The sequence below is a fragment of the Vigna umbellata genome, chromosome 4 (genome assembly GCF_029865625.1).
Source record: "Vigna umbellata cultivar VRB3 chromosome 4, Vumbellata_1.0, whole genome shotgun sequence".
NCBI lineage: Eukaryota > Viridiplantae > Streptophyta > Magnoliopsida > Fabales > Fabaceae > Vigna > Vigna umbellata.
In genome coordinates, this window is record NC_142168.1 from 69534937 (window position 1) to 69550770 (window position 15834).

General features: G+C 33.6%; 1 protein-coding gene across 3 annotated transcripts; it reads left to right on the forward strand.

Annotated features, from left to right (window-relative positions):
• Nucleotides 1-4344: 4344 nt before the first annotated feature.
• Nucleotides 4345-14671, forward strand: LOC148201087 (uncharacterized). 3 transcript variants are annotated; one of them, XR_015786125.1, is made up of 6 exons: nucleotides 4345-4514; nucleotides 4630-4767; nucleotides 5774-5867; nucleotides 6599-6664; nucleotides 13814-13963; nucleotides 14429-14671. XR_015786125.1 is itself a non-coding variant. In XM_088113817.1 (5 exons), exon 5 carries the CDS (start codon nucleotides 8734-8736, stop codon nucleotides 11389-11391), a length of 2658 nt encoding a protein of 885 aa, XP_087969943.1. In that variant the 5' UTR covers nucleotides 4345-4514; nucleotides 4630-4767; nucleotides 5774-5867; nucleotides 6599-6664; nucleotides 8718-8733; the 3' UTR covers nucleotides 11392-13225. The 3 variants fall into 3 exon arrangements, 1 of the variants encoding a protein (XP_087969943.1); XR_015786124.1 differs by lacking the exon at nucleotides 14429-14671 and adding an exon at nucleotides 13570-13728 and having other exon boundaries at nucleotides 13814-14211; XM_088113817.1 differs by lacking the exons at nucleotides 13814-13963; nucleotides 14429-14671 and adding an exon at nucleotides 8718-13225.
• The last annotated feature ends 1163 nt before the right edge of the window (nucleotides 14672-15834 follow it).

The following is a 15834-nucleotide window of genomic DNA, read 5'->3' on the forward strand; positions in this document are numbered from 1 at the left end:
CAAAACTATAATAATATTATGTAATCAATATTATGTAATCGTACTTGGAAATGATACCAGCAAATGTGATGAAGCTACAAATGGGAATCTCGAGTAGTGACTGCATGGAGCTGGAACATTGCCGAAAAAGCAAAATCTAGGTTACCTATTAAGAATAATTAGCTTGATATGTGTTGAAGGAAATGAGCTTTTACTATGTGAGGATTAATTTAACAGATTTTAGATTTTAATGGTTTCATCTAATGCAAGGACTGATTTGCACTGTTGATGTCTGAGTTATTCATGTTATGGCTTTCTGCAGGACCATTTTGTTTCATCGTTTCTCAGTTCATGTATATCCTATGGAAACGTAAACCAGCAACAAATATTTTCTTCTAAATAATGGAATGGTAATATATGTTAAGTAGTGAGTTGTTATCATATTTCTACTTGTTTTCCTTAGTGTGTTGACGTTACTGAACACTAGTATAATACTGATTGTACCACTGTAGGACGACAAGCAACAAAACAGTCGATCATTAATTAAGTTAATTCTAAAACAAGTTATGGATATATAGATCCTAATTACGTTAACTCTAATTAGAATTCATTACAAAAGTTTATAAATAAGGTTTTATATTCAAATAGTTAATCACTTTCATTACATATTTATTTCAAAATTATTTGGATAAATATTAACTTGAACGTCAGAATATTTTCTTCACCTCATATCTGAACACACCGAATGTGATATCTAAACACACCGAACGTGATATCTGAACACACCGAACGTTGTAAAGACATCTATAAAACTAAGTTGTGAGCTAAACTAAGAGTATAAAGACACTTGATACTGAAAGACTTAATCTCGATCCAACACTGATATTATATATTTGAGTGATATTATGTATTTGAGGTAATTATGTAGTATGGTCTCACACAAGAAGAAATTCCATCTACATATTTGAGTGCATATCCACAAATGCTATTCTGACTTATGATATTACTTATTCTTTCGGGTATAGGGTTGAAGTCCCTTACTCAAAACACTCCAGGTTGTCTTGAAGATCGGACGGACCTTGCTCAAAACACTTTAAGTTGTCTTGAAGACCGTACGGACTCCCTAGTTGTCCTCCATCCCCCAAGTTATGTTGCTCATTCTCCCTTCTCTTTGTCCAAGCCGGGTGGACAGATACCTGTTAAAGGCACTCTGACGCTCAAGTTAATAATGTAACCGAGCGATTGGCACAACAAGTAATGCATATATTGTGCATCGTGATCGTAAAGTCATACCTAAGACCTTTATTTATACTAGTTGTGATGGACATTTACCTTTCGCTGACCTAATGACGATCCAATTACACCTTAATCTACATTAAGGACATTAGGCGCTTAATGAGTTATTATCGTTTATAATCTAACCATGTGGTTGGTCTAGATGGTCGCCCTGAGTGGTCGTCATGGAGTGATCGGCCTAGAGAGTGGTCGGCCTGGGTGGTTGGTCACTCGACCCGATAGTACTAGGGGACCGTACGGTACACTTATATTTTTTGCATATGAAAAAAACATACAGATATTTCTGAACATACTCCACAAGGAAGCCTTGGGATTGAGATCAATTTATGATATCAATCATATAACAATGCTTAAACTTTCAAAAATATTAACTATGGTTAGGATTCAAGTGTGTTTGAGTATAATATTGAATAAAAATAAATGAGATCAGTAATATATAAGACCTACAAATTATTTATTTTAAAATTTTGAGTTAATGTAATATCTAGATATCTTATATTGTTATATTGTTTGCTTGCGGTTCATTGTGTCAAAATTTGAAGAGTTTTGGATAAGATGAGAAAATTTAACCGATGATCTTTTGAAAGCAAAATGGTGTGCAGTGGTAGTTTTCACGTGCACTCGTCCTAGTATTAGAGGTAGCCCTTGTGCTGGTTGTATGCATAACAGTTTCGAGGATTTTCTTATAACATTAATAAAAGGATTTTTCTTGTTTGTACATTGGCTTAGTTGAAATTATAATAATAATAATAATTATTATTATTATTGTAACATACAGACCGGACGGTCCAAAAAAGGCAACGCTGAATCAACCTAACCGGACGGATATACTAAGACTGGCCGGTAGGTTCTCTGAATCATTAAGACCATGATTAAGGTAAACAACGATTAGAGCCATTGGGTTAAAATTGGACCGTGATTAACTCTTCACTAATTCCAAGCCTATGACGAAAACTATAAATATAGGTGAAAGGTAAGTGGAGATAGGTTGCATTTAGTGAACATTTATTACTGTTCTAATGAATTGCCGAACGGTTCGAATACTGAGTTTGGCATCGGATAATCTTTGACAGGTTCCCTCCCGGACGGAAGAGCAAGGCAACGGAGCTTGAAACGAGACTGGACGGCAAAAAGGAAAAATTGTGAAGGACTTTGGTGACTCAGCTCCATGACCAAAACAATTATTATAATTATAATTAATATTAATAATACCAATATTAATAAAATATAATATTGATAATAACTATAATAACAATATTGTGAATTTTTATTATCATTTAATAGGATTCTATAAACTGTAAACATTTGATTTCATATACAATAATATCATTTTATAATAAAACTTAATTATTGTTATAATTATTATAAAGATATAGAAAATAATATTTTAAAATTGATATAATTTAAAAAAAGTTAGACTTGATAATTTTAATATTAAAATAATTAAATATAAATAGTTTTGTTATATATGTTTTATTATTTTAAAATACAATCTTTATAAATATTTTTTTAGAATTTTATGGCTCTTTTCAAGTATACTTTCCTTTTTTCATATCTGATTGTAAAATCAAGATTGTATGATTGATTCTCATGTTTTTTTACTTTGGATCGATTAATTTTTTAGGTTTAATTTAAGTCATTTTCTTGATTTATTTCTTATTTATGTTGCATGTGTCTTTTTAATTTTTTATTTTTTTGCATATGTGCTGATAGTTCTTGTGATATTTCTATATGTACAGAGAATGTTATGTGAAATTAGAAGAATTTTAGATTATTAGAATTGTTGGGTTATCTTTTAAAGGTGAGAGGAGGTAAATTAGTACTTTCATGTTAAGTTAATAAATTGATGTTGTTAAAACGTGATATTGATGTTTTAAGTTGTGAATTATCATTTATATGCTCTATTATGATGAATTACATGGAACTATATGTGTGAATTGTTGATTTGAGTTTTGAAATTGTGTAGTATGCATAATTATGTGTAACTTGTATTGTATTGGTAAAATACTTGAAATTGATCAATGTATTACCGAGAACAATGTTGTTAAGATCGCGAGTAAGATGACAAGATTACACGATCTTGTGAGTTTTGACCCCCAAATAACACATACACTAGATCAAAAGTTAGCCAAATAAGAGCAATCTTCCAAGTTTGATTGTTGGATCGTTCATCATGTCAATCTTGCTTCAATCCTCCACAATGCGATATTAAAATTTAAAGGACTTGTGTGAATTTGTGATAATAGAGTATGAGTTGTGGTGAAGTTAAAGTCTCTTGACTCTCGTATATAAAAGACAGATTCATGAACAATAAACACACAAATTTGACATTACTGTTTATATTTTATAATTAAATATTTTCTATTTTTAGTTTTTTATATTATATTTTATAATTTCATAAACTATAATTTTAATTAAATTTTAAATTGTCTTGTTAAATATAACAAATTTTTAATGGATATCTTATCTTCATAATATCTTTTAATTAAATAATATGTGACTACTTCTAAATAATATGATCAAGCAAGAGGGTTTACATCAAATAATTACTATGAATATTTATCTAGAAAGATTTAATTAAAAAAATTAAAATTTTAAAGATTCAATATGTTACAAAAGTTTAATAGAAACTCAATTTAAAATTTTTCAAATTTATCATATTCAAAACATAATTAAACCTTGAAAAAAAAAAGAATAAAACATACTACCTTTATTTACAGTTATAACTATTATAAGTTAATTAAAAAAACCAAAAACACAAATTTAATTTCCAATGCCGGTTAAAACCATTTTTAAAAATCAACTAACACATTAAAAAATGAAATTAAACAAAAAAAGTTAAAAAAACATAAATCATATTTAAAAGAAAAAAAGAGAGAGAAAAACGTGTTTCCACACATAATTTAAAATAAAATAGAAATCAAGTTTGAAATCACAATTTCAAAATCTATACTTTATATTTATATATGTAGAAAATTTGCTTTTCGTATACATATATTTTTTTCTATTTTCTTTAAGTAACTGTTATTTTTAAAATAAAATAATTATATTTTAATTTTGAATGATTCTTCCTCTCTTCCTCTCTTCTTCACTCTCCATCATCCGCCGTTCACTGAAACATTCACTGTCGTTTCCGTTCACTTGCATTGCACTCACTTTAAAAATTTTCTCATTCGCGTACCCTCACAAGAGGGTTTCTCTCGTCTCCATCATTAAAGGCTCTCGCCACAGTTCAAGCAGTAAGCATCTTTCACCCTCAACTGCTAGGGTTTCTTCGTATCTTCATCTTCTCACCTTTTGACCGATTGTTTACCTTTTTCTTCATTTTTCACCGATTGAAATCGGTTTCCTCAGTTTTTGTTCCGGTCAAGCAGTGATTCGACCCGTGGAGGTAGGAGCTAACCGAGGTAGATGTGGTTGATGCTGCAAGTGTAGCTGCGTGTTCGTTCCCCTTTCGAAGTAAGGGTTTTTGTTTCGTAATTACTCTCTGAGGTAGGCAACAACTTCTTCTGCCAATAACTTTGATGTCTTCTTAATAGCAATGTGTATACACACTTCATTTATACACAGAGAGGCACAGATTAGTGTTTTGCATTAATTCTCCTGTTGATACTGTTATATTTGGTTAAGGGAATGCTAAATGAAACATCAAATTGGGTAGCTAAGTAGAGGTTGTGGATTATTCTGGTCGTATCAGATAATGAAAGCAAACTTTTGAAGCTTATAGTGACCGTGGTATCCCCACATTACATAAAATATTTTTTGTAAAATGATTAATATGGAGTATTGTTTTTACCATAATGCTATCTTGTAGCTGATTATGTTATTGATGGGCATTAAGGTTTGGCTTGGCATTATTATCTTCAATTAATTTCTCTAAACTTTTTAGGAACAGATTCTGAACTTTCATATTGATTTTTGGGTTTTCACAAATGTTTTGATAGCTTTATTTTTCAATCAAACTGTTCTTTTATATATGTTTTCTGTTTTCTTATCCTATATTTTATTGGTTTACTTTGAACAGAAAATTATATTATTTTTAAGGATATTATAAATTAATTCTATTTCTATTCAATGTGAGATTTCCAATGCAGAACCAAGTCTAAATTGAACTTTCTGGTTTCCAATTTTGCTGTTTTGCACTGTTAGGATGCTTGCATATATGAAATTTGCATTGCACCAACTTTGTTCTTATATCTTACTATGTTCATTAGTGCTCAAAGGAATTCTAGCATGTTATCATGAGCTGACAAACTATTTATGTAACTACTTGGATCTAATTTTTGCTGTATTTGTCTTGTGCACAGTGCTCTAATGATAACCAGAAATGTTGGTCTGATAATCAAAGACCATTTTTGATCCTAACATACCATTGTTTACTTTGCTCACTGTTATTTTCTGTTTTTTTTAATGTTTTTCTGTTTGTAAGCAAAGCTTTTTGATTTTTCCTCATTATTGTCTATGCTATATCTAATATTACTCGTTGCATATTGGTCAGGAAAATAGGGTAGATATTACAGCAAATTCTCTTCATCCAGGAGCAATTATAACCAATATTTATAAGCCAGAGATTAGTGGCGCTGTGCCAACAGGTACTTAACACATTGAACCATTCATAGATGAATTTATGGTTTTTCTAGAATTCATGCAGATCTTGAATTTTGGGTTCAAAATAATCTCTGAGTCTTCAGCAAATTTACAATGTAATGAGATCCAGTTCCTCTTTAATAGTTTAAGTTCAATAGCTAAGCCCCTTCGAATACTAATTCAGACATTCTCAACAGCATCAAACTTTTAACAATGATTATGAATAATGTCTTGGAAGTTACATCCACTTCAAGGCTTTTGATGTATTTGCTTCAAACTAAAAAAATAATATTTCCTTAGTAAAATAATTATTTGTTAACAGTTTTCATAAGATAAACTTAATTTAAAAAGCAGAAAAAAATTTGCAGTAAAAGAGAAGAAAGTTGAAAAACACAAGAAACTGTTATAGAAATTTGCAGTAAAGCTAATCTTTTGTGTTTAGAAAGCGATGTATAGCACGTGGGAGCCTTTTCTGAATAACTTCACCTTTTTTTACCTTTTCTATTGAGGATAAGCCAAGAATAGAGTCCATAATTCAGCTGATTTTGTGTGGAAATCTTTTGGAGTTTGAATATATCTGGATCTGGAACTGGCTGGCTTGTTCTCAATGCAAACATCTCAGAATAATCTCAATGCATTTTATATGTAGTTTCTTGAGTAGTCATGTTCATGAGTATTGTATATGATGATTTGTGTGGTACTATAATCACTCTGTTTCTTTTCATGTCATGTGCAGTCAAGGGGTTCAACTCGGGATGGTACTGGAGTTCACGACAGCATAGTAAATCAGCTTCTGATTAAGGTCAGTAAAGTTTTTGAATGCTTTTACTGATAGAAGAGATATTGTTTCTATAGTAGTCATATCAATATTATTTAGTTTAAAATAAGCAACCACTTCCAAGTGTTTATTTGTTTTTGTCATCATCATTACTACTCCAATTGGCCAATAATTCCTAATCTAGATCACTCCCCCTTCACCTGTGTGTCCTTGTCAAATAAAATTAAAAATCCCAAGCCAAAGGAACTTGCCATGCTATCTGCCCTGTTTTCTAGCACCTAAGTGGGATGATGAAATATTAGGAAGGATAAATATCTTGATGATTTATTTCGACTAACTTATTAAAATGTCAAGACTATCTTGGGAATTCAAGTTTCCTATTGGCTGTCCATATTACTCTTCTCATTGGATATACAACATGTTTTACTTGTTTTTATTTGCAGGATAGTACTGTGATATTGTCTATAAATTTTGGAATATTGTTTTCATTTCTTATCATAAACTAGAACTGTAAGATTAAGTGTAAAGTTAACATGTCAAAATGGAAGTACTTTTTCTTAAGTATAGTGTCTTTGTCAAATCTACACGGATATGGGAAAAGCTCTTGTAAGTAGATTTCTTTTCTTTCTATGGATGTTTTTTCTTTCTGCTATATCCTTGAATTGATGTTTGGTAAAATCATCAATGGTTATAAAATAGGTTTTTCTATTAAAAGTTTTCTCTTCTTATCATATAAGATGTCCCATTATTTTCTAGTCAACTTAATCATTTATATTACTTTTTTGTAATTTCACTATATAACTGGTGCTAGACGCCTTTTATTTCTAGCTTGTTTATTTTTTCTATGTTTTTCTGATTAATTTAAAGTGTATTTAAATTTACAATTATTGATGTTTTATGAATTATATAAATGTGATTGTGAGTATGGATTATATGTAATGTGAGAACAATCTCAATGAGAAGTTCTGTGTTTGAGACACTTGTTGTGAATGTTTGAGAGACAAATTTATGAAATGAGGTATCATGATATTTTACCAATCATTCAACTCATGTAGAGATGAATGTAGTAACAAAGAGAATGACATGAGGTCTTTACCTAAACTTTTGAGTCTTATGAGTGAAATATTAACCTCGTGAGTAATAGGTTGAATCATCTTTTTTTATAACTCTGCAGAGTATAAATACTATTATGAGTGCAAGCCTTTATTGAAGTTTATGTCAAAACATTGTATCCGGATAATTGAGTCTAGGGTCAAATGATTATATGTTTATATAAGTTATAGAATGTTTTAATGTTGAACTAATATGTGATGTATTAAATTGTTTATGACGTTTTCTTTTAAACACTAGCTTATCCTGTTGTCTCTTTTGTTGTTCTTGGTGTGTTGTTTGTTTCTTTTATGATGATCACTTTATTGGTGGAAGCATATGAGGGATAAGTGTTAAAGTATTGTGGGTAGAGGATGATGATGTTGCATATGTCTTCTTGATTGTCTAGTGATTAAGTTTAGTGCTTATAAATATAATTATTATTATGGTTATTTTATTTTAGATAATGTTATTAATACTATAGCTAAGCGGAGACAAATCTATTTTGTTTATCAATTTTATAACGTCTTATTTTATTAGTAGTTGTTAAAAAAAAAATTAGAATATTACAATTTTTTGCTAACGTAATTTATATTGTATATTGGGGAGCTTTTTTTGTTGTATAAATTTTTTTTAACTATTATCTTAAATTAAAATAGTCATGTTTTTATTTTTACCTTCAAATAATCACTAATCTAAATTTAATTATTTTATTCTCTTAATATATACTTTTTTAAATTTGAATAATTATTAATGAAAACTTATTTAATTATAAAATGTTATACAAATTATTTACTTTTATAACTTAATAAATTGTTGCTAAAATAAAAAAATACACACATGTTTCGAAAATATTAATTTACTCTTTTTGAAAATATTAATTTACTTTTAATGGTTCTGTATGTAGCCTAATGCAAGTTAGAATTAATAATTTCGAAAATATTAATTTACTCTTTTTGAAAATCTTATTTTTATGATTCTGTTACAGGGATTGTGCAATTGCAATGGAGCTCTCAGAAGAATGGAAATCATTCTTCCCTGTGGGTTCCTCTACAGTAGCTCCTCTTCTTCTCTCCGGTTCCCCTTCTCTCCCTTTGGGTCCTCTTCTCTTCAACCCTAACCCTAATTCGCTCTCCCTTATCTTCTCTTCCACCTCTCTGCAACCCTCTCTTCACTACACTCCATACCTCTTACCTTCACGATTCCTTTTCTCTTCCCACCCTTCCATTCTCCCATCCACCGCTTCTTCCATCGCCTCCCTCTTCTCCACCCAACAAAACGACGCCGCTTCCCCCTTCCTCTGCAACCGCCTCCACCTCCTCACCTACCCCCATCGCCCTTATGCCCTCATTTTATTTCCCACCGGCGACAACGACCACAAGCTCGCATTTTTCACGCTCCGCTTTGAGGACTCTCGCTTCCATACTCAGCTTGATACTAACGGCGACATTTTTTATGCGTCTACTGGCTCCTCGCACCGTATCTTGAACATTTCTGTTAACCCTGTTACTGATTATGACGAGGTTGATGGAGTTATCGGGTATTTTCTGGCTACTACTCTGTATTCCGTTCATTGGTTCGCTGTGAGGCACAATCAAATTTTGGATAGACCTAGTGTGCTCTGTTTGGGTGATAAAATGTTTAAGTCATGCCCTGTGGCGCATGCTTGTTGGAGTCCTCATATATTGGAGGAGAGCTTGGTTTTGTTGGAGAGTGGCCATTTGTTTTTGTTTGATTTGGAGTGTTTTGGCTCCGGTGCTGGTTTCAAGGGGTCTAGGTTGAAGGTGCCCTGGAATGATTCTTCAGAGGGTAAAGTGTGGCTGAGTTGTGAATTTAGTTGGCACCCCAGGATTTTGGTTGTTGCGCGTTCGGATGCTGTTTTCTTGGTTGATTTGAGGCTGAACGAGTGTAGTGTGAGTTGTTTGATGAATATCGAGACACTGCGAATGTATGCTCCGGATGAGAATGAGCGGTTTCTTGCGTTGTCAAGGGCTGCTCCGGACAATTTTTACTTTGCTGTGGCTTCTACTAGTGTTTTGCTTCTATGTGATGTGAGGAAGCCTTTGGTGCCGATTTTGCAATGGGTGCATGGGATTGAAGGGCCTAGCTTCATGTCTGTATTAAGGTTGTCAGATTTGAGGTCCCACTCGAAGGAGGATGATTTTAAGGTGGCTTCTGAATCTGGGTTTTGTATTATGTTGGGATCCGTTTGGAATTGTGATTTCAATATCTTCTGCTATGGGTCTATATTACCATTTCGCAAAGGGTCTGTTACTTCAACGATTAACCCAGCCATTTGCGCTTGGGAGCTTCCACTTGAGATTAATTTGTCTGGTCATGAGTGTCACTGCGGAAGTTGTCTCTTAAGGAAAGAGTTCTCGAAGGATGCACTTCCTGAGTGGACTGATTGGCAGCAAAAGAAAGAGATAGTTTTGGGATTTGGCATTTTAAGGAATAAACTTGCTGCATTACTCACTGAACCTGATGAAAATGGGGGTTTTACACTGATAAGGCTTACTTCATCGGGAAAGTTTGAATTGCAGAGATATCATGCCTCTTGGGCTCCGACCAGAAACTTAGAAGATTGCCCTGATCAAGTATTGTGTTTAAATAGACACTTATTGTATCCCATGAGTGATGAGGATTACAAATTTCCAAAAAATTATAACTACCTAAAATTGGATTACCTTGACTCATATGCAAGTGGTGGACTCACTCGATTCCTGGTTAGAAAACTAAAAAGAAACTTTAAGGATGCTCATGACAGAGAACCTTTTAGCGCAGAAGTGCATGAGTTATTGTGTGAGAAATTAAATGCTTGTGGATTTGGTCAACTAAGATCCTGTCCTGAAGTTACTTCTGTTTTTAATGATGTCAAGCTACCAGCAAGCTTACATGAGGTTGCTTGGAGAAGAATGTGGGCTGACTTACCTATGGAACTGTTGCAGTTGGCGTTTTTGAGTCGTGCTGAATGCCATAAAGTTATTGGAAACCTGGATCACAATAGGGTGGCATTGGAATCTTTAGCTGTTCCCGAACTTCCTCAATTGCCTCCATTCTTTTCAAGGAAATCATCACCGCACGGCAATAATGACATTGTGGGTCCAGTTATTCCTTTTCCTGTTCTTCTTGTGCTTAATAAATATCGCAATGGGTGCTCAAACTTGGAAGAAGGTGAAATTTCAGTAGAAACAGAGCTTAGCCTCAAATACAAAGAAGTTATGCAGGTGGCTGGCGAGATTGCTGTCTCAGCTTATGGGCCTACACACCTTGATGATCATGCAGTCTCCCTTGCTGAGGATAGAGACGAAACCTGGGCTGGATATTCGAAACCAAAGTCTTTTTTGTTATACCGTCCAGTTTCATTCAACTTGTCTGCAGCCGACCATGTACGTGAAAAGTCTGTTTATAGTGACGCAAATTATGATACATTCATTTCTCATATCCCAGAGAAGAAGTCCACTGAGCAGACTGAATCTGTTGGCCAAGAGATATTTGATGATCTTTCCCCTGTTGAATTGAGATTTGATGCTCCTGCGAAGAAGCTCGAACCTCTAGGTTTAAAGGCATATAATCTATTGAAGAGACAGATGTCTAAATGGCAACAAAGTTTTGATTCGTATAAGGAATTTTGTATTCAATCTAGATTTGAAAAAAAATAGTTAACAGGGTGATCCCTCCTTTGTTCATCGTCTTCCCCTTAAAACGTGGATATCTTAGAAGCAAATGGATCCCCTCCTCTTCCTATATGTTGCTTTTGGTTGATTCTTGGAGACAGGTATGGTTGGTGTAATTTTATGTAAGTAATTGACAATTAAAGATGGTAGAGTTGAAGAAGATGCTCCTGGTGAAAAGAGTCTCTTGTCAATTTGAAGAGGAAGTAGGCAGCTAGTTCTCAAAAACTCTAATCTATTTGGCCGATTTTATACTGCTTCCTCCCATCATTCTTAGTCTGTATAGGGGAAGATGATCTTCTTTTGTGGCTGGTTTACTTAGTGAACCTAAAAGGAGTTTATCCTCTGCTTCCCCTCAAGATGATTCAGGAATTGACAGAAGTACAGTCTATAAATTATTTATTGCTCATACAAGAATGATATTCTGTCTAAGCAACATCGGTATAGATTTTAAATCCTGTCTGGGTGAATCTGATATCCACTCTTTGTGATACAAGGCTCATTAAAACAAGAAAGCAACGGGGTACCCATCTTTCAAGATAACATCAAATCCTTTTCTAAGAGGTGTCATAAGGGAGAAAGAAATAAGCAATATCCAGTGCTTTATGCATCTAAACACCTTTTCAGGACGTGGATACAGTGATCTTCCCCAATGTCTATCTAGTCTTTCCATGAGTCCTTGCTGATTATGAGAGTGGAAATCTTGTTTTGTCCAACCCAAAAACAATTCACAGGCTTTATTAACCAGTGCACTGCCAGACTCCTGAGGGTGAAGATCAGTTTAGAAAATGGTTGAAGGCAGTTGAAGGGAAACTGGAGAGCATGGGGCAGAGACTAAAGAACATGGAGTTGTCCCTAAGGAGGTTGAAGGCAGAGTTGAGTGGAATACGCCATGAAGTCCAAGCTCCAAACAGGAAGGGACTGTTGGAACCGAACCATAGTGGACTAACGGATCCGAACGTGAGCGAACTGCCAGAACCGAACGATAGCAGACTGCTGGATCCGAACGTGAAAGAACGAACGGAACCTACAGAAAGAGGACTTACCGAGCCGAACGGGAGGAGACAGCCAGAACCGAACGTGAGAAAACTACCTGAACCAAACGGTCTAGTATTGGAAGGAAGAATGAAGGCTTTGGAAGGAAGGGCAGATGGAAGAATCAATACCCTGGAGAGAACAATGGAGTCTGTGAAGAGATGGGGCGACAAAAAGAACAGGGGCAGTGTTTGGTACACTGGCAGAAGGAAGAGAGCGACGTTAAGTACTGAAAGACATTGAAAACCATTCCCTCAGGGCTTATGATTCAGGAGAAGTGGTAACCAGAATGCTGGACGAAGAATGGAAGACATTAGAGAAGGTTTTACCACCACCCGAACCTCCAGACATGAATTGATGAGGAGCCATGAGATCAAGCTCCCCGTTTCCAACCTTGAGGACAAGGTTGTTTTGCAGCGAGGTGTAATGTTACGATATAAGGTAGGGATAATAATAAGGGTTGGAAAGTATATGAGCAGAGAGAATATTTAGTATAAGTTAATTAGAGTAAATAAATATAGTATAAGTTAATTAGAGTAAATAAATATATATTTAGGGAAATATTCAATATAAGATATTTATAATTAAGGATATATGTAGAATAATATACGGAGAGATATTGGTTAAAGAGATGCTTTTGATTATTGAGTTTTGTAACAGACATTATTGTCGTGTGAGGGAGGTTATGCTCTCAAAGTAATTGAAGGAGGTTATGCTCCCAATTATTGTTTACCCTTGTTTATTCAGATATTACCATCAATAAAAGAGATCCATTCATCCATTGTTATTTCGTTTATTGTTCTATTACGTGTGAAAGTGTGAAAGGTTGTATTTGGCTAGTTTACGTACTCTGTACGTAACAAATTGTAACATCCAAGGAGACAACAAATTTTTACACTTATCTGGAACTAAGATGTTATAGGAATTAAATCATGAAAAACTGAGAAACTTGACCATGCTTTATTAGATACGAGCTGGGATGATCCGGAGGTCCCAAAGTTTTCAGTATGGATCTAATTATTCTAGTTCTGGAATTGATCTATTCTATCTTCTCCACCTGCCCTCATTTAGTATGGAGAATAAACAGTATTAGGGTGCCTAGTTTGACTTACCGATTGTCTTTTTCAATAGCATGAGGAATTCTTGGCCCGGTGTTGCTGGGAAGGGAAACACCTCTTATGTGAAGGAATTGATTCTATAATTTTATACACTCCCCAGTTCTTGGAGAATCAATCAACTCTTGAATTTGTGGAGAAAACAGTCCGGCAAGAAGGCCATCATGTTGAAAATGTATCCATTTTCTATTTTTAAATTCTAAGAGCCAAATATGCTGGTGAGTTGAATAGTAAATTTAATTATTATGGTGTTTCTTCAGGCTGGGGATGCTGCCCTACCTCCATGGGCCAAAGGTAGCCCTCGAGAGTTCATCAGTAAGCATTGGGAAGCTCGTGATCCAGACTTTCTCAGAAAATTTGCATCACTGGATAGACCTTATTTTTGGATACAAGCAAAGAGTGAAAGAAAGGTATTGTTTTGATGTATATACTTGCCCCTTCGTGATTATTTGGATGTCCAAATTTCGTAATTAGATTATTGCAGGTTAAATTTTTTACTTTTTCTTTCATTTTTGTGGTCCAAGGTTTAGCCCTACAATCCAATATCACTGTCTTTAATTGTATACACTTTTCAAGCATATATTTATATGGAAATGTATGACATGGTTTGTCGTTGAACATGGTCATTATACACTCCAGTGATAAATGATGTCTTTATACCTCGTATAACTATGAAACAGTGGTTACGAACAATGCTTTTATGTCTAGCAGTGCACAACCTTCTGTATAATTCGTATTTGTATCCTTTCACTTGATTGTCTCGCTTGCAATGTCTCACTTGCATGGCATAATTTCTAGCATTTAATTTTGTGGCATTGCAACATGATTTGACAACCATAATTTTGTAGTGATCACCAATCTTTTGTTACTTGTAGATACATTGAAATCCTTAGCAGAATCTTCTTGCAGCACACATGTAAATTTACATGGGGGTAATCAAATTCAGTACAAGTTAATGCTACATTATTTGTAACAGTAAATGAAAGTGATGCACTTCTTTTGGGTATATACACTTGATCAGAAGAAATTACCATTAAGTTTAGCTACTCGTAACACACTTCATCTTGATTACTTGAGTTCTACAAGCTCAATATTCAAATGTCGATTTTATATTTAGATATTCAATTTCTTACACTTAGTATATTAATAATTTTGAAGTATGAAAAACTTTATTTAAGATATTAATAATTCCTTGATGATATAAGAATGCAGGATATTACCATCTTATCCCTATCAATATAATCTACAACTAAGATGATGATCACCCACTTAAACACTAATAATGTATTAAGGTAGTTGTTTGGACACTTAATTTGGACCAATTAAGATAAAAGCTTATTAAGAGACTATAAGTATGATAAATCCTTCATTAATTACACACTTATTCTTCGTTCTCAATCTTAAAAAAATTGAATATAAAGTATCTTATGCATACCCGCCCAAGGAAAAAAAGTTAGAAGAACACATTTAGGACAAAGGAACATATTCTACTGTATTAAACATATAAATAAGAAAAATTGAACTTGTAAAATCATCCCCATCTTTGTAAAAGCAAGTGTAAGCTAGGATTTAATAGATTGAAAATCAATCTATGCTGTAAAAAAACAAATTAAATACTCCACAATATACATGTGGTCAAGAATTTTGTTTGGCAGAAACCACTCAAAAACAGTTATCCATTTTTTTTGTCACTGTTTCTATCTCAATGGTAAAATGGAATATATAAAAAGTGCAGAAAAAAACAACAGCGAGACGATAAAAGTCATCCTTACGAATGAGTAATTTTCATCTCACTAACATAAAAGGGCGTAGAAACACTGTAGGAGTAATTTGGACTTCAACGTTTCAAAAGTAGTTTAAGCCTAACACTTCACCTAGCTCATATTAACATCTAAGATTGTTCCATTCCCAATACTAAATTAACACAAAGAGCACGAAAGTCAATGCATCTTAGTGTGTATGGTCATTGCCAATGAAACATATCACCAATGAAGTTGAAGAAAAGAGATTATTAACAGATTTTTGTTATCTGGAGTCCAAATATTAGAAGAAGCACTAGGTGGGGCAATGGTGGCGAGATTCAATAAGCTTCAATGTCTCATTTTTTAATGTTAAACCTTCCAACTTGTTGGCCTTCAGCACCACCTATACCTACCCCATTCTCAATGCTAATCATCAATTATCTCATTCCAGCCTATTATTTTCAATGCTAGAAACTTTTCCATTATTTTCTTTTTATACATCTATCATCATACTTCTCATAGATGCATCTATGGCTTGG

Coding starts and splice junctions, on each gene's coding strand:
- LOC148201087 (XM_088113817.1), top strand. CDS start 8,734: ATGGAGCTCTCAGAAGAATGGAAATCATTCTTCCCTGTGGGTTCCTCT.